Here is a 26,808-nt window from a genome sequence, read left to right as displayed (position 1 = left end):
TTATTTAAGTATATCACAATGGATGTTAGTGTACGATTTTTTAATATGACATTCGCTTTTCATTCATGCTTTGCATTCGCAATTCTTCACTAGCTTCTTACATATACGTATATAAATTTACGGTCCGAATCTAAAGGGTAAAGATAGACTTCGCTTTTGTTGTATTTAAACAACAGGGAGCCTCTGACCTATTCTGTTTGTTGCTATTCATATATGCGATTTGTTTTTGATAAAAGCTGACAATAACTTCTGCTAGTTATCATAGTATTAACTCAAAAATAAAATATTGAAATGGTAATAGGTATCATAAGAGTCTATAACGGACCTGCACGAATAAAGTTATTTTAATTTAATTAAAAAAAAGGAGTACGGCTAATGCTATAAAGCCAAACTGTCAAAAGTTTAAACAAATTATATTTGAAAATAAAATAAATGCGTAACCCTGCATTTCAAAATCTTAACTTATTAATAAGATGAATTAACTATAAGTAAATAGATACGTATTTAACCCGATGCAGTGCTCCGATACTCCCTTTCTTATACATATGTTCCGTGATATATTATTTACACTCTCGATATATGATTGTGTATGATTTATTTTATCGAGTTGCATGTTCAAGTCGATTTGCATTCGATTGAGTTGCGTCGACCGATGCAGTTGATTGCGTTTATATACTCTGCATTCATGTGTTTGTTATTAAATAAATATTATTCGTATAGTTAAAGAAAGTAACATAGAAACATGTTATTAATAACTTTATAAAAGTTTATATTTATAATTAGTAAAAATCAAAGTGTGCCCATCAGTGATTTATAATAAATATTTATATTTAGTGATACTATTTATAACAGTGTTAGTTAAGAAACGGATCAAGTGTAATTTGGAATTGCTTGTAAGGGTTCTTTATTTTAGAATTAATCAATTATATAGGTACATACCTAATTAATAATAACACTCAATCAATTGAACAGTAGGTACTTAATAAAAATTTATACTCGTATATAAAAAAAAATATATTAAATTGTATAATATATACGTTCTTACTACCTTTCCATTTAGTTTAGGACCAGATGGTTCAGTAAGATATGCAAGGAAATTTATTTTTAGAGCTTAGATGAAATCTTAGAAATTCTACAGAAGTATAATATCTGAGATCTAGGTTGCAAGTACGTAATATCTCTAATAGATTATTTCTTTATTAAAAAAAAAATAATATCTACTGGATCTTAAAATTATAGCCAAACTTCCGTCAGTATGTAACGATGGATAACGTAACACAAAGAAGCTTTTCATCTTTTAATTTTTATTTAAATAATATTTTCAATTAATATATTCGTGAAAATATGATTTCATAAAAGATTAGGTTCTCAATCTTAAAATTCTCAATTAAATAGTTTTAAAATTGCTGTGTGATATTTACACAAACAAAAAAAAGTTACGTAATATTTTCGCCTATTTTGAATGTCTTTTCATGTTTTTCTTGGCATACCGTAGGGATCATTCCTGTGTTAGTCCCACCCATACAATATTTTTTTACAATTAAAGTTAGTTTCTTGTTTTTATTCATGAAACAGTATCATTAAATACTTATGTTCTTTCTTACATACTTTGTTTTATATTACCATAATGGCAAACAGGCATAAGCTCTGTCTGATTGAAAACAGCAACCGTAACCCAAGAACGTCTGCAATACATCACGCGTACATTGCCCATGCTTAAGAAGCTATATTATGCTTTTTTTGAAGAATTCCATATTTGAGTCTCTAGGAAAAACTTCGACAAGAAGTTTATTTCACAATCTGAGCATTCGCGGAAGAAAGCTCCTCTGAAATCGTACCGTACGCGAATTATTATTATTTTATTAGTATAAATGTACCTATTTATTATACGGGATTAACATACCCTTTAAAATGAACTCTAGGTGCTAATAAATATATAATTATATTTACTTATAGAATAAACCCGTGCCATTATGGATTCGAAGTATATATTGAAAAAGAAAAATCCGAACGAGAGTGCCAACTTCATTTCCAAAATTTTGGTTACGTAAGTATATACCTACTTGTTCATACCATACCATCCTACAGTATTTAAAAGTAAACATTTTTAAGTTATCAATTCTGCATATTTCACGAAAACAGTTTTTACCAGAATAAAAAAATATTGTAGTAATTGTACAGTACTGCATCCATATTTACGCACACATAAAAAAATCTTGACATCTTTTTAGCAAAGTATCTATTTATTTGTATAGAGACAGTTAACCTTGAGGTATACAATCTAAGGTAGATATTTTTAGTTGAGTTGAAAATTTATTAACTACGGTTGACTGGAAAATATTCGAACTGGAATGAGATGAGTTTCATTAGACATTTTGTTTTATTAACATTAGATACTGTATAATCTCGTAAATAAATTTCGTTCAAATCTCGATCACGGAGATTTGGGAAACGAAATTTCAAGATTAACTCGTGACCCAGGTAATTTTACAGCATTCTAAATAAGTAGGTATAATTTTGACTAATGTTTCAATACAATTTATTTTTTTAACAGAATTTAATAATAAACTAATACAATAAAATTCACATATTTCCTAAACTGTCATCATAAAGGTCGCAACTATGATCACGTAATGTATTTTTTAACTATTAGTATTCATATTTATACTAATATTGTTAAGAGGAAAGATTTGTTTGTTTGCCAAAATGGATACGTTCGATAAAAAGAAATCACCTATAAATAATCCAATAACATAGGTTATATATTATATTCGAATGTTCTATCTATCCTTGAAAAGCCTGGCCGAATAGTTAGTAGATAAATAAATCTATTATTATTGTAATATGTATAGTACTTAACAACACTATACAACAAAAACCAACACTATTGAATTAATACGTAAAATCAAATCGACAATTGTTGACACGTTTGCTTTATGATTAGTTATTCATTGCGAGTACATGTGTTAGTATTAGGTATATAGTATTTCCGCATATCTCAGTATAATTATGCAGATGCATAGATATGCCTAATATAATATAATAATGTGTTAAAGAAGATAGGTCTGTATGTATTGTATTTGTTGTAACTGTAATGAACTCAAATATATATATCTAGATATACCTATGCAATCTCAAACTTCAAATATTATAAGGATCTACTATTTAACATATGTCAATAATAATCTGTAAAATGAAAGAGTTATAAAAGAAACATATTTTAAATAGAAATCGAAAAAGATTACCTATAACATTTCAATTTTACAAATTTTTATTATTTTATATATTTTTTTATATGGATACATAAATATGGATACCTATAAAATAAAATTAAAATTTAGGTATCCATATAAAATAAATTGTCTTTCTTGGTTAAGAAAAAGAAACTACCTACCAACTTTAGCAGTTGTAATATAAAATAAATTAATTTGTTTTGCGTTTATTATATAACCAGCTGTATTTATGTAACTAAATTATTATATTTCGTTTTCAATGCCAACTTCAACCAATTTAAGAAAATATATTTGCATAATAATTATTGTAAAATAACACATGCAATTTTATTTTTATGTAATATCTGACTTACCTGCAGTACTAACAAAAACGAAAGAAACTATGATTCACATAGACTTATAAGTACGCATGGGTATGTTTAAAGGCCGGGCTGAGTGGATCGTGTCATACCTACCCCAGGAACAGGAGCAGCGCTTTCAGCTATATGTAAAGATATATCTGAGAGTACATATTCACTTTTTTCGACATACTTTAAAAAGAATTCGTTTGTAGTTTTTTTATGTTATGAGGTAACTCATAACTTTATCATTTGTAAACAGTATACCTACTTACAAATTGGTTTCAGTATAGTTTTTTAATCAAAATAATTGGTTTTGCCACTATAACAGTTGATTTTTTTAAGGAGTAAAGTCAAGCCCTCTTCAGAAAATAAACACGCCAATGCCTCCAAGTAAAAAACACATATATCATCAAATTCCTGCCCTTATCCCAATTATTTTGAGTCGGTGTAATACATTTTTATTCATATTACCCAAGGTTTTGGCTTTTGGTTTTACAAACTACCGCCAAAATGACATCAACCCTCCTTGGTTACATCATTATACATCACACATATATAACTGACGAAATAATCAATATTTACATAGTTATACTGTACTTGAAGAGTATCGTAGCATATCCCAATTTACAGACCCCATAATTTGTAGAAGTATATGAGTATTAATAACATAGTTTATAGACATCACATTTTCGACTATTTTCCAATTTCCGATTCCCTTAGAAAATACAGTTAATTTTCATGATTAAACAAAATCTATTGATTGTCCAGGTATACAATGTATCATCATCCAAGAGTCTTGGCATTTTCCAATCTTGGGCACAGCATTTATAAAGTAGGTATAGACTAAGAAAAAGATTAAGGAAAAAGACTTTAGATAAAAATATAACAAACTCAATTGAAAATATGCTCCTACAAAACTATTAGTCTTGATATTATTAAAAATACTTTATATTTATAAAAAATTCAACGCTATTTACATAGTTATCTTTAATAGACAAAAAAGGTGTCATTACTATACAATGACAATAGATCTTTTAATTGTAATTGCACTTTTAACTTAACATTTTTTAAATGTTATTTTTTTATGTTTAACTTTTTTTTTATCGGAAACGTATCCGAAGTACGAATATAAAAATGAATTACTTATGCCTAACTATATAACAAAATAATAGAATCTTTTATATTATTTTGTCAAACTCACTATACCCTTCCGTGTCTACCTTTGGATGTATGGTATTTTTTTTTTATTTTGCTGTAATTAATTATACCGGATGGTATAGGAGATTGTTACAGGAAAAATTATACTTCCGATAATAATAGTGTAGGTATAACTGCTATTCATTAATTATAGCCAGCTATCGTTATATATTACAGAACGCAATATATTTTTACAGATGGACAATTAGCATATTCAAAACGGGATATAAAAATGGAGTCAATATAGAAGACATTTGGCAAACTCGACAGAGCGACCTCTCAGAAAAACTAACAGATCGATTGGAGATTGCTTGGCAAAATGAACTAAACAAAGCCAAAAAATCAAAGAACTACAAACCGTCGCTTTCCATAGCTATCGCCCGAACATTTTGGCTAGAATACATGATATCTGGGATTATTGTTGGACTCACTTTCATCGTGGTCTTGTAAATATTTTATATTTAACTAGCTTTATCCCATGACTTCATCGCTGTTATCGATATATGTTGATTAATATAGCCTACAGGATAAATTTAGCCTACATCGTTCTTCATTCCAAATAATACTTACACATATACCAAATTTTATGGCGATTGGTGAGCCATGAAGGCACCAAGTGTAAGCCAACAAATATACTCACTTCCCCATTTATGATATATTGAAATTTTTTAATATCTTCCCGATCACGTGTTTATTTCTACCTATCTATATAATCCGACGGCATTTAAGCGAGAAGTGAAGAAATGCATTTGTAGACTAACATGACGATCGCCAACATAATATAAATTGCTATGATGGTGACTCTCACAGTTGAACTACATACATTACTTGTTTACCTTTAGATGGGGTGTGGTCTCTTTGACTAGCCTCTATAAAAATATTTATTGACATATAAAATTATATTGACTGTAACTTTTGAGCAAGTTTATTTTATACTCACCAATGGAAAAAAAAAATACAAAGAACTATATTTTAAATCAATTAACGGCCTTGTTATTAAACAAGGCCGTTAATTGATTTAATTTATTTTAATTATAAAAAGAAGAATGTTTGAACCAGTTAGACAGATAACAGGATTTGTTTCCAACTACGACAATAATACTATAACATGCTAATAAGTCATATTATAAATTCAATGTTTGTTTCTTACAGCCCACTAATCCCATATACACTGGGATATTTTATAGAATATTTTGCTGGACCAAGAACCTCTGAAAATTATAAAAATGCTCATATTTATGTATTTCTCATAAATTTATTTAGTGTTGGAACACTGTTGTTATTTAACCATGGAGCACTAAACCAAAGTTGTACCGGTATGAGAGTTAGAATAGCGTGCTGTTCACTGGTATACAGGAAGGTAAACATACATAAGTATTATAGTATTATCAGTAGTAACTAAATTCACAATTGACAAAAATAAAAAAAATAAAACTTTAAATGATTACTGTTTTAAATCAGCTGCCACCATAATTAGTGATACTAATAGTAGTAATATCATTATCCAAACATCGATATTTATATTTTTGTTAAAATATCTCTTTTACCTACTCTCTGTTTCCAGATATTGAAACTTAATCACACCGGAATAAATAAGACAGGGCCTGGACATGTAATCAACTTGATGTCCAATGATGTAAACCGATTCGATATAGCTGTTATTTATCTACACTTTGTATGGATAGCGCCTATAGTAGCATCTTTCGTCTCATACCTTGTTTGGAAGCTCGTATCTTGGGCTACTCTATCAGGCTTAGCAGTCATGCTATTGCAATCTGTAGTTATACAAGGTGAATAACCTGATTTATAAAAACTACATATAAACTACAAATCATCAACAGATATGCTAGTCATGCGCGTTTATTTTTAAAAGATTCAATTATAAAGAAGTTTTGTTATATCCATTCATAACAGCCTACAACTCATTAACTTCCTCTCACCGGCCATGGATCTTCTGGTAATTCTCTTCTCGCAGGAGATATAATCGGATAGTATGGCGCAGATCATTAATAATTCGAGCAGCCTGTCTTTGAATGCGATCCAATAGAAGAAGCTGGTACTGTAAAGGTCCAGCCTATAGGTAAGAATAGTGTTCCATATGTGGGCAGAGTTGAGCTTTATACGATGGCAAGCGGTGTTCGGCGTGAAATACCGTCTCACTTCATTGAACTCTAAACTTTTCGGAGGCCATTCTCTCATTAGCCTTCTCTTCCAAATGACCGCTTCCAAACGACCGCAGGACTAGACGACATTGAATATATATATAGAGGAGCCCTAGACTCGATTTATTATCAAGGAGAGTGTTTTAAAGCTAAGGAGATACGACAAACATTTTACATGATGCTTTATGCCTTCGGTCATCGTTTTCATTTACCTAGAGAAAAAGTATTCTTGATTATTATTCATTAAAAGTATTTTCACTCTATTACCACACGGAGATTAATATAATACTCATCTGGGTACTTCTATTAGACATTCATTTTCTATTTTATTTTCTAAACTAGTATTTTTTTCTTTCAGTTTATTTAAGCAAATTACAAGGAAGTTTGCGAGGAAAAATTGCAAGACGTACTGATGAAAGGGTGAAGGTGATGAATGAAGTTGTTAGTGGTATACAAGTTATCAAAATGTACTCGTGGGAAACACCGTTCCAGAAGGTTGTTGATAATTTGCGCAAGTAAGACTTTTTATTTTATAATTTCTGATTCTAATAGATGGGGATACCAATTAACCAGGTCAAGTGTAAGTCAAACAAGTATACGAGGGTTTCGTATTTAATTAATCATATGTAGATCGATATTAACAATCTATTTAACTCATGCGTGCACACATTCTAAGATGTTATGTCTCTGTCTGTACTTTATAATTGCATTGCTATATCCAACATTTCCAACCGAAATACAACCGAAACAGTACAGCTGCTTAGATGTACTTGCATCAGTCACTCGATTAATATTATATTTAATGATAATCAACTTACTTATTGTTAAGCCAATTAAAAATACATACTTACACTATGAAACTAATAAAAATATATTAATAGGATATTCCATGTTTGCTTTTAGGCTTGAAGTAAAATTTATACTGCGCACATCAATGATCAAAGGATTCTCTTCAGCACTAGGCGTGTTCACAGAGCGGTTCATACTGTACGCAACTTTGGTGACATTCGTTTACATTGGAGGTGACATATCTTCTGGTGTAACCTTCGCACTAGTGCAGTATTTTAATCTTTTGCAGCTCGCGTGCAATATCTTATTTCCAACAGCTATGTCTTTTTTCGCTGAAGCAAGGGTTTCTATTAAACGACTTGAAGTAAGTAACACTTGAATAATGTATAAGATAGTCAATATAACAACGATATGAAGGTTATCCTATTAAAACGTAGCTACAGAAGCAATAGCTAAAATATTAAAAACACTTGTATTTTATATAAAAGGGTTTCGTTACATATCTTCCTCCATTTTAGTGTGATGCAGTAGAACAATTGTCGTTCAATTTCTTAAATTATTAAATCATGGCCGTACTCGCAAGAATTATGAATAAAATATATGTAAAAACCTCGTTTAGTATATTCAAGGGTAATTCAGTAACAAACATCCAAATATCTATTTAATATTTTAGGATATATGAAACTTTTTTTCGTTTTTCACATGATGTATTGTATTATGGAAAAAAAAAAACTGTTCTTGCCATAATACCTCATGTACTTATAATTTACTTTTGCACTCACCCATGATTATAAAATAAAATGATAATTAATCTATTCAATGGTAGCACATTAATTATCGATTTTAATTACCCATATTAATTAGCAATAAACATATAATTACATGTTATCATCTGTTTTCTTTAAGTAACAGTTCAACTAATTTGGTTCTAATGATTAGTTTATATTGCACTTCATTACATAGGTACCTATTTACCAAATTAATACGTCATAAAATTGTGCAAATAAAAGCTTATTAAACTAATTATTATAATTTTATTATTATGAAACAAGCTTAGTATCATTAAAACTAACCAGGACTCCCTAATTTATATTTACTAAGATATAAAAAAAACAAAAGCTAAGTATACATGTGTTTACAGGAATTTTTAGCACTTGATGAAGTAGAGGACCATAAAGCTATAAATAATGAAGTGGGTACAAACAGTTCGAAACAAATGACAAATAATAGTAATAACCACGATATGACAGTTTATAAAGAGAAACACACACTTGATGCCAGACTCATCATTTCTGAAGTGACGGCCAGTTGGGAAAAAGATTCTAGTAGCACTTTAAAAGATATTTCGCTGTCTGCTGCACCTGGAGAGTTCATTGGCATTGCTGGACTAGTAGGGTCCGGAAAGGTATGTATCAAGAGGCACGGCAACGCCTCCGCCGAGTCGAGCACAGCCGTACCGCTCTTTTCTTAAAGCGACTCACTGCATTTTGACACCTTTGTAACGTTATTGTTGATAAAGCAGAAGTTTGAATTATTAGTAATCAAGAGGACATACTATAATTGGCTATATTTCCAATATAACTAGCAATTATACCTTATAGTTAACGAATTATTGCTAGTTAAAGTTCTTCCGATTACCGATCATGAAAATTTTGAGTTCCTTCTAGGAATCTCATAAATTTCAAAATTTAGATTTTAATTAGCATTTAGCCTATAAAGGAAGGAAAAATTAAAAATCCCGAAATTTCGCTATACACTATTTAATTAAATGAAAAATGATGTCATCCATTCGCATAACGCATCGCGCTTTTAGCCGACGGATAAGATACCTTAGGGAAAAAGGAGGATAACCTACAAAGAGTTGTGACATTTTATGAAAAATAAATCAGTTACTTTAGTTAGTGTCTATCTACTGAAACATCTATTTAACAATTTTGTTATAAATGGTATCGAAATAATTATTTACCTATCATTATGTATAGTGCATCAATATTATAAAGATCTTTATTTTTATAATAATTATAATGACTTTGCACGGTACTATAATTATAAAAGAATAATCTAATACAATATCTACTATTTCGATTACTATGTAAGTTCTCTTAAGAATAAGGTATTTTATGAGATATGTAGCCCTATAATTGCCAGCGTCGTAAAAGGCTATACTCGTATATTCCTCTAATATCAGTACCCAGCAACGGGATGTTAATCAGTTTTAAAGGTTACGGTTATGTAATTATAAAAACTGTAATTGAATTGCAGTAGGTGTAGATATGTGTACGTAGAAAGTTAAATTTAACTGTTTTTTTTTTTTTAATTATTGATAGCGCCTTACTGTCCGACTCGACCCACTGAAACTACGCAGAGATGTTGCATCTCTATGTATCTTCTATCGAATTACTCATGGGGAGTGTTCTGAGGAATTGTTCGAATTGATACCTGCTGCTGATTTTCACCACCGTACAACCTGCCATAAACTAAAGTTTCATCCCAACCATCTGGACGAGTGGCGGTTTTCCACCATGCGTTTTTCAAGGCATTTTCTTCCACGCACAACCACTCTTTGGAATCAACTTCCAGCAGCAGTATTTCCGAACCGATAGACATCATAACCTTCTTAGAGAGCATATTCCTTTTTAAAAGACCGGCGACACACCTGCAATCCCGTTGGTGTTGTTGGTGATCATGGGCGGCGGTAGTCACTTACCATCAGGAGAACCGCATGCTCGTTTGCCCCCTGTGTTGTAAAAATATTGTATATATAATACGAACTCACAATCTTACAAAGTATTAGCATTCAATGCAGTTACATTTTGAATTAGGTACAATGACATCATGCAGACTATATTTATATACCTACTTAAGTACCTACATACATGGCATGCACGTATAGGCATTTTAAACTTGACCTACCCACTTTACAAGATCTAAAGACCTGTTACATAATTGATTGTTTATTGATATAATATTTATGATCCGTTCACTACAGCATCAAGCTTACAACGAATTATTGTCGACGACTATATTATAGGTAGATCACCCCTTCCTTTCACCTACAGAAAAGGAAGGGGTGATTCTATGCCGGGATCACACGGCAGGCTATTTGAGTATATTAGAATTATTGGATATATATATATATATATATATATATATATATATATATATATATATATATATATATATATATATATATATTATTAATAAAATATAAAAAACTGCACTTAATAAAATTTATTTGAACCGAGCAATTTTTTACAGCGCTTTTTTACAGCATTATCAAGGTAACAAAGCAGAATAGCTAAAATAATGCTCTTTGCGTTTCATCTGTTGTTGATTTTCAGTCTTCATAAAAATAATTAGAAGTGTACTTTCAATATTAATATAAATCGTTTTGTTTATGACGAACCTATATCTCATTAGTAAATAAAAATTTTATTTAATTTTAAACGTATATTAGTGTATTTAAATATATCAGCTTAAATGTATTCTCAAATATTATCTTTAACCGAAATAGTCTACAGAAAAGAAGTAGATTTATTATAATTAAAAAGGAGATTATAAACATTTATGATTTAGACTCAACTAATATACGTTTTTTTATTTTATTTTTTCTATGCAATTTAGAACGGCAAATAAGTCGATGGCCCACCTGAAGGAAGTGGTAACCGTCGTTTATAAACATAAACAGAAGTATCATGGACATAACAGAGTATACTGTTTCGCCTATGATACTCCCCATGCGTGACCATTCCTGAGGACTCAGGCGTTATTCCTCTGTACCCTGTAAATTCACTGCCATTTCCCAACTTTCAAACCGAAACACAGCCATGCAAACACAAGTGTTTCGCGGTAAAAATACGAACGGGACACACGTACACAAGCAAATGACTTTTGTACAAAGTCTCCCTCTGGTAGACACTTTCACTTTCTGCTGCTCACTTTAGACAAGATCAAAAATATTTAATCTATTTAATAAGAAATTTCAAGCAAAATACGTCTTTTCTAATTTTCGATAGACTCTAAGATAACAATATGTTTTACATTGAACTTATTCAAATGTGCACTCTAATTTTAGCATATTGCTTCGCCTATAGATGAATCGTCATTTGGCAAGGGGCCATATTTATTATTTATCAACATAGCAGAATTTTATTGCAAGTAATATACAGAGATAACAACTATAGAATTGCATGAACTAATTAATCTTTATATTATTCATTTATTATGTTAATCATAATCAAGACAAGCGAAGTTAATAAGGTAACAAGAAATCAAGTGCACAGGAAAATTATTGTGGGTAATTATTGTCTGAAGATATAAATGACGTAAATACTTAGATAATCTGAGACATAATAACAATTATATAAAGTTCAATAAATTAACCTTCAACGCAAAAATAACGGTGTTAAATGAATAAAGCCTCTATCTCGGTAGGTACACGCTTATCTGTGGCATTGTAGCGTCTATACCTCCAGACCGATTTATTTAATCATTTGAAATAGACATACCAACTATTTTTTATGTAGCATGCTGGTAGGTATACCAAATGTACACAATATTGACTAAGTACATATGTATATAGATTAGGTACATGCATACTATCGTCAGAATATAATTGAATAAATTTACAATAAATACAAATTAGTTATTATAAAATTCAAATATATATCAAGACTAGGCAATACTGTGAACCTACATGGTCTACAGTACTTTACCGTGACTTTGCGTATTTTTTAGGATGAATCGATTTTGTTATGGTGTCGAGGGTTTCTTATTCGAGTCCTACTGTGATGTACATATATATTCAATTAATACTAAAGCAAGTACTGTTAGGGTATCTAAGTACACAAAAATGTCTAAACTTGAATATTAAAAATAGAATAAACTATTACAATAGTTACCTATCAAGTTCATATTAATGATGTTTTATTGAGAGATCAAGCAACAATATAGACAAACATTATATGTTACGTAAAAGACATTTTATTAATAAACAATAGATTAGACATCATAATTACACTTATTATTATCTTCTATTCCTTTTAAACAACACGTTTGTTTAATGCACGTACTTACCTACTTATCTGAGACAGGTAGTTATACGTCGGAAAGTGAAAGAAACAGACGACCACGTATTTAGTCATAAAAACGATATTAAATAACATTACTCATTTTATCTTTGATTAATTCAGCATAAAACACCTATATATAGTACCTAATATTCTGTATCTCAAGTCACAATACTGAACGCGATTTTCAGGCCTTTCAGTCTTTGAAATCATATCAATGTAATGCAATACAAATATCACTTCATAATTTAGCGGCCATATAATAAATAGTACCTACTTTTATCTATTAACATTTGATTATTTCAATAGTCGTCACTACTGCACCTGATATTGGGTGAGCTGGTGCCGTCTAAAGGCTCAGTGTCGCTGGGCGGCGCACGCGTCGCATATGCAAGCCAGGAGCCCTGGCTATTTGTCGCCACTGTACGACAAAATATTCTCTTTGGACTACCTTATGACCCCGTCAGATACAAAAAGGTGAAATTTTGATTTTGTTCATTATTCATATATATCATTATCTTCATTTCTCATGAAAGACAGCGCAAGTATGCTTAAATTAGTACTGTATGTGGTATGGTAAACCTGTATCAGATTAGAATCCTTCTAATTTTATACCACTTGTACTGATAAACAAATTGACGACCGATCCGCTGGAAAGTTATAACCATGGCCTATGGTGTAAAGGGTGGGGGGGGGGGCTAGTCCCATTGCTAACAATATATCCAATCAGATCAACTTCCACGTAACTCTCCTGGAATTCATTGTGCCGAGTTTTAGGCGTATTTATAACTGACTTGCCTTATCATTAATAGGTGAGAATAAATCTATCATCAAACTAAATTAACAATAAACTTTACAAATTAATATTTGCAATACAATTATTTAATACAAAAACTTCCTTGAAATCAGTCTAGACGTTTCCAACGAATCCTAAACATATGGAATAACTTTCACATATAAGTAGTATTAAATAGTTAGCCCTATTTATGGATTATATTTTATTTGAAATAAGTGAAAAATTAATTACAAAAATGTTTTCATGTTTTATGATTTGCGAGGGCAGGTGGTGACGGCTTGTGCTTTGATCCAAGACTTCAAACAGCTCCCGTCGGGTGATTCAACACTAGTAGGCGAGCGTGGCGCCAGTCTCAGTGGAGGGCAGCGAGCGCGTATTAGTCTCGCTAGAGCCTGCTACCGACAGGTACCTAAATAATATCTATTTCGAATAAATCAATACATATAATAAAATTGTAATTGGTCGCTGTCCGTACATGGAAGGTATATAAGAAAAACTATTATAGGGGGGCTTTGTGAACGCAATAGAACCCAAAATAATGTTTTTTAGAATTTTTGTCTGTTTGTCTGTACATTTGTGCACGCTAATCTCAGAGACGGCTTAACCGATTTGAATGCAGTTTTCACTAATGCGTTGCAGTTTGCTTCACTTAACATTTAGTGTTTGTTTTATTTTAATCGGTTCATAAATAAATAAATAAATATCAATAATAAAGAATCACATATAAAATGTTATAAAATGACCGATTATTTAAATTAGCTGAAATTTTATGAAGGTAGGTTATATATCATATTTTAACTCATAGGGTATTTTATTTACCGATTTACACGGGCAGCGCCACGGAAAACAGCTAGTATTATAATATATTTAGGATATTTTATTATTATATCAGCCGTTTACTATTCATTGCTGAACATAGATCTTCTTCATAATGGGAGTTTTGTCAGTAGTAGCCAGGCAGGCGGGTTGCGACCGCATTTAAGCTTTGGTGAAGTTTTATGTTAAGAGGAACGCTGGCCTTCCATTCTTCGATCACTAAATTATTACTCTTACAACATCCACGAGAAAGGAACGAGATCATTCTATGCCGGGACCAGATGGCATTTTTTTTTATATTCCATAATTTAAAATTTTATCTCAACACATTATATACACATACAACACATATCTTTGATTGATATTATAATAATTAAGATTTCCATAACTTGCCACCGCAATGGCATTCCAATAGCATGCTACTAGACATTTAAAAATAAAAAAAAAATTTGAACGAAAAGAAGTAAAAAGATTTCAATATTTTTTTAAATGCCTTAAGATCGATAGATCGAGGCCTCAATCTGATTTGTTATCATTTTGTTGTATAGGTATAATGATTCCAAATTCGAAATGAGCAGAGTCCTATGTAACTGTACTAAAATTTTAGAAATTTGTATATATTTTAGGCAGATATATACTTACTGGACGACCCATTATCAGCTGTGGACGCTCATGTGAGCAAACACCTAATGTCTGAATGTTTGATGGGGCTACTGCAGCACTCCACCCGCCTCCTCGTCACTCACCAACTGCACCACCTCAAGACCGCCGACAAAGTAGTTGTCCTTAACCAGGCAAGTTCCCAGTCTCACTATATTATTATTATTTTCCAATCGTTACAGAGAAGGGAAAAAATGTTTAGTATTAGAGATTAGCAGCCCCATTGCTAGCAATATACCCTGTCAGATGGACCTCAGGTTCCTCCTGGACCAACCAACGCGCTTAATTCTTTATGTATTCATCGCAGTCGAACAACTTACCCTATTTCATCAGGGGAAGCAGAGCTTATTAGTAATTGGGACTTGCAAGCTAGCTAGCTCCATTGCTAGCAATATATTTTATTAGGTCGACCTCTATGTCAATTATTGTTAAATTCGTCACAATGGGTCAAATGACCTGTTTCCATTTTCATTTATCATTCCTCAATGGTGCTCCGCCAGCATATACCGATAGCGCAGGTAGAGTTACCATTCTATTTTCATTCATTAAAAATAACCATTTTCAGAAAGCAGGAAGTAATTATAATTATGATATAATAATTAAGTATGGAATGATAATAAGAATTATGATAGTTGTGCAATTGATAGTTTTTACGTTTGTCTCTTACTAATTTGTATTCATTAAGTTGACTGTGCTATGAGAGCTAAGATAACCTTTTTTTAATAAAAGTAGTACATACTTTTAAAAGGCTCATTGTACGCACCTTTATAAAAATTGTACATATATATATATATATATATATATATATATATATATATATATATATATATATACATTAATATTGAAATAGATACCTTTAAGAGATAAGTCCGTCAGTGTACGTTGTTGTTATATCAATATTAAAAATAATTGTACAAAAGCATATAAATAAATAAATACATACATATACATACATAAATAAACAGAAACTTTTATAAAGCTATGTTACATATAGGGTGCAATTGACAGTCAAGGCAGCTTTGAAGAAGTATCACGGTCGCCCTTCTTTACGGAGTTGATGCAAGGAATCACTGCATCAGACGAAGCGCCATCATCGGAGCGACAACGCTCTACGTCTATTATTGTAAGTATATAGAATCCTGTGTAGATGCATAGATATAGAATTAAAATAATTATTTCTAGCCATATTTGGTTAAGGCCTCTAGAACTGAAAATCCTACCATTCACTACTCACAACAATTAATTATACATATTAAAAAAAATCTTGTGTGATTTTCAACAAGGGATAACTTGGAGAGAAATTGCCATACAGAAAATCTAAAAAAAAGAGATTGTAGCTCTGAGCGTCTAGTTTTCATATCTTAATAGTAAAATTTTTAAGCGTGGGCAGTTTTTAATCCGAAAATCAACAAAAAAAATTTTGCAAATTTTTGTTCTCGTCATTAAAGAGGTCTGTGGAGTTTAAAAAAAATTTTTTTTCATTATGCGACCAGATGTCTCTTTTAGAAAATTTAATAAGCTTTTATTTGAGCTTCGGTTCAGTTTGGTACAATGATTTGGTGCAGAGCTATCGCCGATCAAAGCAAAATTGTCCATTTTAAAGTTGACAATCAATTACCCGGGAACTAATGACCGTACAGAAAATTAATGTAGGGCAACATGTTAATGTAATTAGTGGCTGTTGATAACAAAATTTTTGATAATGTAGGTCGAAAAAAAGTGAATTTAAGAATATTTGGAAAATTTCGTATAACTTCGGATATAATGCATGAACGAGAGATGTCGCCAATAACATCAAAGTGTCCATAAAAACCTCTCAAAATTGCAAAGCGTTGTGATGTTATTTTGTTAGATGCCCCGAAGTTTTAAATTTATTATTTCTGTCAAAAATCACCAAAATAAGCAATTTTTTATATTTGATGGATGATAATGATATGGATACATGTTTCTTACACTTTAACGTAAAAACTACTAAACTAATTTGACTGAAATTTAGTATATAGGTAGGTTATATTCTAAATTACCATATAGGATACTTTATTTATATATCAATGCACGCGGGATACTGCTAGTTTACAATATATCTAAATATTTCTCTAAAAAAATTCTCTGAATTTAATTTTCTAAATTTACTAAACTATCTTAATTTTTAAGTATCTTAATTTTTAGTCCAGCATCAGCAATAAAGAGACGTCGGAACAACTGGATGATACTGCCGACGAAGATGCTCAGGAAACCGATGAAATGATCAACAAAGGTAGGTAGAAACTTAATAAAAATATTCAAAAGTAAACGTAAATAAATGCTAAACAACATGTCACAATATAAAATAATAATCACGCATTACCTATGTCCATAAAATATATTGAATAATATAATTCTGAACAACAAAGTATAAATATTATATATATATATATATATATATATATATATATATATATATATATTTAAATGTTTACATTTACATTCCGTAGGACGAGTGGCTGGAGCCGTATACAAAAAATACTTCTGCGCGGGCAATGGTTGGGCTATATTGCTATTCACTTTTATAATCATCGTGTTGGCACAAGTTGTTACTTCAGCTGGTGACCTCTGGCTCACACATTGGTAAATGATCTAATCTAAATATAGAAAAAATATCTATTACTTGTGTCATTGAAGGAGACTATTGCAAATACGTTACTCTACCTGTCGCTTAGGTATATGAATCTACCGATAGATAAATTATATCCTTGCCGTATATGCTGTACGCATGAAGCGAAAGGAAGCAGCAACACTAGGCGGCTTGTTTTAGAGAGAGATCGTTCTCAATTTTAACTATATGGGATATATTGTTAGCATTGGGGTTAGTGACATCGAATTCCGCGCAGTGCCTCCTGAAAACTATCGTGATTAATTTCATGCGAATTCGGTACAATGAGCTAACTGACCTAACTTCTTCCTTGTTACTTCACTAGCGCTCAGCAATTGTATTAGTTAGTATAGGTGGACGCACCGCTCTGTAGCTATACTTTCATTACCTAAATACCTATCTATATAATACATACTTAATTGTAAATATGTATTGTATAAGTAGGTACTTAGATCATTAGGTAATAGATTGTAAGCACCATACTAATAGGTATTAGAAGCAGAATTATTACTGGCATGTTGTAGTAAAGCGACATTCATTAATTTTCTCATATGAGACAATCACAATACATAACGAATAATAAACTCATTTCAGGATGAATAACGTAGAAGAACTGAAGTCTTCCAATGTCACTACTACAAGTGATGATTATGACACATCAACAGCGGTTGCCTATGATTATACAGACTCATCTAACTTAATGACAGATAACGATACATTCGCCACGAATATGACCAGTGTATCTTATTCTTCTCCTTCGAATATTAACCATAAAATGTACATTAATATTTGGACCATATGTATATTCGGGTGCATAGGCTTCACTGCTGGCAGGTATGGACTAAAAATCTCTGGTATTATTTCGTAGTAATAAGATTTGTTTACAAAGTTAATCAAAACCATTTTACCTTGAAATATGTTAGACTGAACATACACCTGTTGGTATTCCTGATACTCATCACACTCATGTGTGTCGCCATCTGATGGCAAGAGTATTTTTCTTTCGCTATAGACGAAGGTCTCTAACGTGGAATTTCGGACAACGACGGCTTTAAGTGCCTTCCTAAATTCTACCCTTATCCTAATTATTTCTATGGGGTCAATGTAACTCGTATGTTTTCCTCCTCCATCCAAACATTAATTTAAAAGAGAAAATATTTCAATAACTAAAATGGTTTATGAGACGTTTAGTTTTGATAAATAAGCCCCTTATTCAACAAATAAATTCGATCTTGTGATCCTTGGACTGCAGTCCATCGTTCTTATTGAGCTGTCTCCGCTTCCCTAGTCCGACATCCTAATGATATCTAGACTAATTATTTACCGATCTAATTCTATTGTATATTGTTGATTTCAGAGCTTTTATGTTTTTATGGGTGTGTATGCGTAGTTCTGTAAAACTACATAATCAAATGTTTGGAAATATACTGGCAGCGACCATGCGTTTTTTCGACGCCAATCCATCAGGTCGCATCCTGAATCGATTCTCTAAGGACATGGGGATCATGGACGAGATCTTACCTCGGTTGATATTAGATACTGTTCAGGTAAAGAATAATATTTTTTTTACTACAACATATTTGATAGTTCAAGATTTGAGTAAATATTTTTATTTTATTTCATTGAGGTGGCAAACATGCAACGGTCCAATTGATGGTAAGCAGTTACGGTAGCCTATGAACGCTTGCAATAGAGACATTACGCGCGCCTGAAGAAACCTCTTTACCTCTTTTTTGAAGATTACTATTTTATTTTAATAATACTAAAATATTACCATAGTAGTGTAGCAGTTTAATACACTGCATTGCCTTTCAATAATTGCAGGTTTGATCTAATCATAATTATGTAGTCAGATGACCAGGTGCAAAAAATATTTGTATATCATAGAAATTCAAAGTGACACAAAAATTTTGTGTGGTCAGATCGAACCGGACTCACGATCTTTGAAATGTATAAGTCAGGGTAGTATACCACTAGGCCAAGATATTTTCATTTGAAATTACAATTACATCGAATAATTTATTATTTAAAATAATAATATTATTTAAATCAGGTGTTCATGGTGATGACGGGTATTCTAGTGATGGTGGCCATAGTGAATCCCTATATGTTGCTAACAACAGTGATCTGCGCTGTCTTCATGTATTTATTGACGATTTTCTACTTAACCTCCGCACAATCAATAAAAAGGTATGAATAGTATAAGAACCCCACTTGTGTGCAGGAAAATATTTAAATTAGATAATACCATAGTTCATAATTTACTAGCTGCTTTGTCTACGGAATTAAAGTAAGGAAAGATTTTATGTTATTTTAGTATTAAAATACGTACTGTTTATGTATTAAATTTCACATTTTTCATATTAAGTTATTCTGGATAACTGTACTTAGTTAACTGTTCTATTACGGTACTTACTTATATATTAAAGGTCAGCAATAAACATTTCCTCAAATTTCCACGGGAATAGCTATATAGGAGAGATAGCTAATGGTTTTTTATTTTCCACCGGCTTCAAAAAAAGAGGTTCTCAATTCGGTTGTATTCTTTTGTTTGTTACCTCATAAGTCCGTCAATAATAAACCAATCTGGAAAATTCTTTCTTTTTATCAAAAAGAAAATATACCTACAGATTGGTCCCACTTTTTTTTTATAAATTTGTTCAATAGTTTAGTTTTTAAATTAAAATAACTAGTTTTTTATATATACCTTTTTTTTGTAATAAAATTTTAATTATGATAAACCAAATGATCCCCTTTCCTTTCCTGTGTCATAAAAGGCAACAAAGAGAACATAATGGTCGAGAGTTGGGCAGCAGCGTTCCTCTTAAAAAAACAAAAGCTTAATTGCGGTTGTTAACTAGCCCGACAAGCGTGGCAAGTACTGGCAAAGTTACAGGGGAGGTTTAATAAAAGTTTAGGGAGATGTCTCAGAATCGACTCCATAGTCAAATTCTTATTTGCATACCTATTTATTTTATTAATAGGGTAGAGGCTATTACTCGTAGCCCTGTGTTCTCCCACGTGTCAGCGAGCATGGCCGGTTTGACAACGGTGCGTGCGTGCGGCGCTCAGGGGATGCTGCGGCAGCAGTTCGACGACAAGCAGGACGTGCACACAGCCGCCTGGTGAGTGTGGTTTTAGTTCTCTACTGCTTGCTTATGATGTTTAGAAGATACTGTGGTCGCCTGATATGTTTTCTGTACTTCGACATATCGGCAAATGAGCGGGCCCGATGACGATAGGCCAATGCAATTCTATGTTGACAGTTCGACGACAAGTAAGTAAAACGTATCACACGCATTATTAGAAATATGTCTAGTTGTCTCAGCAAGCAAAGCGGTCAAGCTCGTGCTCGCATTACAGTTGCTCACGACTCAAGGTCCCAGATGATCTTGAAACTATTGGAGCTTTGTCGACTAAAATACACGTAAGTTAAACTGGTAGTTATTACATTATAATAGGTACTTATGAAATATTTAAAGATAAAACAGTATACATGTGTATATATGTACAGACTGGTGAGTAGATATATGGTATCATATTACTATTATCAATTTATCACGCTTAGTCCTCCTAGAATAGAGAAAATCGAGTGCTATAGCCTCTAACTTTACATACTCTCGCTTTATTCATTACATTCATACACGGTAGTTTAAAAGTCTTCTTCCCTTAAAAGCCCTTCGTCTTAAAAGCTTCTTTATGAAATAACACATACATAGTCTATCTGATCATACGTTTCCCCACTGGGGGTAATTACTAATACGAGTGGGTCAGTTTAAGGCTCTTCTCAGTAGCTGCAATCTTCCGCTTACTTTCGCACTACTTTTTTACAAACTCGATTTGCCAGTCTTGACTCGTAAATTTTGGGCATTGCTTGTATTATCATACCTATTAGTACAGTATAATATAACAGTGTGTTAAAGCATTAACAATATGCAATGAATATTATTCACTCCTGCGTGTAATGAAGCGGTTTCAGCGGTAAAACCAATGGACGACTGCTAAGTTATTAATAGATAATCACACACAACATCAACCAGTCACAAGAGCCGCTCATCACGACATCGCGAGAACGCCAATCATAACGCAGGAGAAATTTACATGACCTTTCAGGTTTCAAAATTGTAACTGACTCGCAAAACAAAACTTCAACGCATTACATCAAATTTATATTACATCAACGCTTCAAATTATTATCTATTTTTATTTACCCTAGTTAAATCGCTTCAAATACTAGGTGTATTTATTCATCATCATCATCATCATATCATCCGTTCATCATCAAAACGCAAACGCACATCATTAACACAGTGTAAATAACTTAGAATTGTATTACTTGAAATTTGCATTTCATATTAACATTATGGTCCTCATAACGCCATTTATTTTATTACAGTTGAATCGGAGAGAATTTATCAAGTATTTCTCTGGTTCAACTTTCACGAAAGTCGTTTGCTTTGGTACCTCTGTCCCATTCGTGTTTTAACCGTGAAGCAGTTGTGTTTGGCTGTATTTCAGTTTGAAGGGTGGGATATGGCAGTGAATTTATAAACATAACACCTTAGTCCTCAGGAATGACAACGCATAGGGGGTATCATGGGCAAAATAGTATAATATGTTATGTCCATGGTAGTACTGCTTATGTCTGTAGGCGACATTTACCACGTTCCATCAGGTGAGCCGTTAGCTTGTCTGCCATTGTAAGTTGCGTAAAAAAAAATTGAAAACATTTTTTTGCAAACCTAATAAATAAATTATTTTCAGGTACTTAACATTAACAACTAATGCAGCTTTTTCAATTTGGTTGAGCATCGTGTCTGCTTCCTATGTAATTGTTGCCTCCTACATATTTCTTCTAATGGATGGCGATGGTAAGCTACTGCTGAGCGATTTCTGCTTCGCGAATATGGCTGTGCGACTGTAAAATAGGTATATGTTCAATGTGTTATGTATTTATGTAGATAGATATATACTCTTTATTGTTTCCTCCAAAAGATTATAATAGTAAACCTATTATAGATACAAACATTTACAAGAAATGATCACAGTGACAAAACAATATGTATTATCTTGATTATAAAAAATGTGTGGAAAATTTACAAATAAATCTGTCCAAAGTGAAGGTCTATTCTAATAGGGAAGCTTACTGCTAATTTTATCTCAGTAGGAGCGCCATTGTGTTATACAACATAATAATTGGCAATACATAAGTTTCCCCATTATGTACAAGACTTTATCCAAAAATAAACATGTAATGACGTAAGTATAAATTAGTAATAAATTTTATGGAATGGTTGTATGCGTTGTGTACGGCTGAATATATAATGTATTTGTTCTCATTCGTACAGGTATTTTTTCTTTTATATTTCTATTAGAGAACTTATATTTCTTCTTGGCTGCTTCTGTTCCATTCATGTTTCTGCTATGAAGCAGTTGCGTTTGTATGGCTGTGCGTCCATATAAAGGGTACAATATGACAACAAAATTTCAGGGTAAAGAGGCGTAACACCTTAATTCTCAGGAATGGCAACGTATGAAGGATATCATTGGCGATAAAGTATACTCAGTTATATCCATGGTACTGTTCATGTTTATAGGCAACGGTTACCACTTTTCATCAAGTGGGCTATAAGCTTGTTTACCATTCTAAGTTTCATAAAAAAAAAAACTTTAGAGACAAATGCTAAACACAAATATTTAGCATTCGTGTAATATTTATTTTTTTTAATTTTCAGGAAAATATAAATCTGGCAATGTAGGCCTAGCTATAAGTCAAGGGTTGATTCTTGTAAATATGGTGCAACTCGGCATAAAACAGGCAACGGATGTGATATCGCAAATGACGAGCGTGGAACGCGTGGTGCAGTTCACGTCGCTGCCACAGGAGCAGAAAGCGGGCTCTTTGCCACCTGCGGGCTGGCCACAAAAGGCCAGGGTTATTTTTAAAGATCTTTATTTGAGATATGATGAAGAAGCCGAACCCGTACTAAAGAATTTAAATGTCGTCATTGAGAGCGGATGGAAGGTAAATTCTGAAACAGTAAAACTCTAAGGAATTTAAAAAATAAAATAATGCAATCTCTAACCCTAAAAGGGTTACATCTTAGATCTGTGTTTTGATAACATGTGAGACTCATGACATAATTATCACAATATTATTGTTCATATCTATAGGCCATAGTCACAATTTGCCATCAAATGGACTGGCAGCTTGTTTTACATTCCTGGTATTTAAAAAAAAATGCCACTGACACAAATTTAGTTTTAAAACCAGGTAGGCGTAGTGGGACGCACGGGTGCCGGAAAGTCGTCCTTGATATCGGCTCTGTTCCGGCTTGCGCCCATCGACGGACACGTCTACATCGACGACATCGACACCGGAGAGATCACTCTCAAGGTAGACATACCCATAAACACTTAATGTATCAACAGAAATCACCTTATTAATCGCTTATGTATGTAGATTACTAAAAATTAATATGCTAATAAAAGCTGTATTATTTTACAGGCACTTCGGTCAAAAATATCGATTATTCCTCAGGAACCAGTGCTCTTTTCTGCTTCTTTACGATATAACATGGATCCTTTTGATCAATACCAAGATGCTGATATCTGGAATGTATTGGAGCAGGTATGTATGTACCTACAACACAATTAGTTTTATATATATAATGGAAATCGAAATCCTTTTAGGGGTCTCCTATATTCTAGTGAAACTGAATATTTCTCCTAAAAAAAAACATATTGATCGATAAGTGACAAAAGATTTTGGGTCTCTTATATTCTGAACTGAACAAATATAAACACTGTGATAGTAATAGTCTTTCTTCTATTTTTCTATAGATATTTCTTTGAGAAAAATGATGAATTTTACTGGTAATTTAAGGATACTATTTTAATTTTACCCTGTATATATTTTGTTTTTGGACCGAATATATTTCTATACTTAAAAATAAAATAATTCTAGGTTGAATTGAAGAGCAGCATTAGTTCGCTGTCTGTTAACGTGACTTCGGGCGGTACCAACTTCAGCGCGGGCCAGCGGCAGCTGCTGTGCCTGGCGCGCGCCGCGCTCGCGCGCAACAAGCTGCTCGTGCTTGATGAGGCCACCGCCAACGTTGACCCTAAGTACCTTTATTAATTTTTAATTTAGTACTAAAATATAATATAATCAAAGTTACATACCCTTATTAATAAAAACGTCAAACTCCTTAGAAACCCGTTTTAACTATTGAACTGTTTTGTTTCTTTCTTTAGCACTAAATTTCCAATTTGGAAGATAGTGACAAAACAATGTAATAGTTAAAGTAGATTAGTAGAAAGTTTTAGTTTCTATAAATAAGAGGGATAGAGTTTTGTATAAAGTTTTGTATAAGTAATAGTACTAAAGTACAGAACGGACACTCCCTACCGTCTGCTGCGATCAGACTTCAGCCTCTCTCAAATACACGTCAGTACTCAAACCCTATTTTCCCGCGTTAATCGTAACTACAGACGCCCATCTGTACAGATGATGCTTGTTTCTGTAGTTGTATCAAGAACGAATCGTAGCATTTTTGTATGGAATATCTGGAATGTCGTATAAGACTCGATTTTCTATTTTTGAGTGCAGCTTGTAAGCGAAATGTACCAACGTCTGAATTATTACTTTTCAAAATCATTTTTAAAATTACTATTTATTTATTATTATAAATGTGCGTCTGTAAAGATTGATGGGTGCATGGATGGATGGATCTTTGTTACTTTTTCATGCAAATACTAAACGGATTTGAATGATGAAAGGATATGCACTGATGTACGTATGGAAAGCCGAGATATGTGGATAGTTTTCAATATTTCTGATTGATTATCTAAAACGCATTTTAAAAACGAATAAAATTATTATAATAACTAGATTAAGATACAGGCAACGCATGGGGGGTATCATGGGTGAAACAGTATACTCTGTAATGTACATGGCACTGCTCATGTCTATAGGCGACGGTTACCACTTTCCATCAGGTGGGCCGTCAGCTTGTTTGCCATTCTAAGTTGTATAAAAAAATCTATTATATTGTGTTGTGACATAAGAGTAAAGGCTAGATTGTGGCGTTATACTGTGGTGACTTATAGAACCTAAAGCTACTAACAAATACTTGTGTATAGATTTGAGTTTTTGACTAATCCTCTGCGGTATATCTTCTAACCCATGTTCTATTTGTAGCACTGATGCCATGATACAGAGATCCTTACGAAGATACTTCACCAACTGCACGGTGATCACTGTAGCGCACCGTCTACACACAATAGCAGATGCTGATCGCGTCATAGTAAGTTTTTTCTTAATTGAAATAGATACTTATTTTTTTTTTAATACAACTATTTTTCAGACTCTTATTATTAATTAAGATTAATTGAAATGATTAAAAAAAGCTATGTTCTCATTACTTATTAATCACTCATACTTTTATGAAAAACGTGAACAAAAAATGCAAAAAATAAATTTCTATCCACATTTAATGCGATGTAGCACACTATTTTGTGAATTTTAACTGTAAAAAAAAAATATAGTGACATCTCCAAATATTTAATGGAGATGAATAGCTGAAACAATCATTGTAATTACAACAGGTGATGGAAGCTGGTCAAATAATGGAGTGCGGACATCCACACGAATTACTACGCAACTCGGAGGGTCACTTTCACAGTATGGTGAAACAACTTGGTCCCACCTCGGAACAAAAAGTGCGAGATATCGCAAGAAATGCGTACACACGTCATAACAAAAATAACACACCCGATAATGGCGAGAGCTCAAATAGATGACTGCTGAAGTGATATTATAAACACTTGATATTTGGCAACATTTTAATGTAGATATTTAATAATTTTAGTTGAAAATAGTATGTACGTAGTAGAGATACGTATTAGATAATAAATATACAGGGACCTTATATAATTTATTTATTTAAAGACACATAAGTAACTGATATATAATTAATACGAAAGTGTCTATGTAATATAAAATACATGTACAGTAAAGTAAGTCCATTACTGATATGTACAAAAATTATATTACGAAATATAAATTAATAGAAAAAAGCAATTTATTTTAGTATGTATGTAAAGGAAGA

At 32.2% G+C, this 26,808-nt stretch overlaps 1 protein-coding gene across 1 annotated transcript; it reads left to right on the top strand.

Annotated features, from left to right (window-relative positions):
• Positions 1-620: 620 nt before the first annotated feature.
• LOC113522926 (ATP-binding cassette sub-family C member 4-like) lies at positions 621-26,804 on the top strand. The gene is made up of 25 exons (XM_026908773.3): positions 621-893; positions 1,957-2,047; positions 4,969-5,217; positions 5,924-6,131; positions 6,336-6,561; positions 7,292-7,448; positions 7,837-8,086; positions 8,864-9,127; positions 13,101-13,268; positions 13,855-13,992; positions 15,030-15,197; positions 16,058-16,186; positions 17,233-17,320; positions 17,538-17,670; positions 18,290-18,529; positions 19,053-19,242; positions 19,749-19,885; positions 20,680-20,820; positions 22,460-22,566; positions 23,431-23,720; positions 23,970-24,092; positions 24,204-24,326; positions 24,663-24,823; positions 25,899-26,004; positions 26,306-26,804. Exons 2-25 carry the CDS (start codon positions 1,974-1,976, stop codon positions 26,498-26,500), a joined length of 4,065 nt encoding a protein of 1,354 aa, XP_026764574.2. The 5' UTR covers positions 621-893; positions 1,957-1,973; the 3' UTR covers positions 26,501-26,804.
• The last annotated feature ends 4 nt before the right edge of the window (positions 26,805-26,808 follow it).

The sequence above is a fragment of the Galleria mellonella genome, unplaced genomic scaffold, assembly GCF_026898425.1.
Source record: "Galleria mellonella isolate WM207_F2 unplaced genomic scaffold, CSIRO_AGI_GalMel_v1 utg38, whole genome shotgun sequence".
NCBI lineage: Eukaryota > Metazoa > Arthropoda > Insecta > Lepidoptera > Pyralidae > Galleria > Galleria mellonella.
Note: the sequence above shows the minus strand (reverse complement) of the source record. Positions and strands in the feature narration are given on the sequence as shown.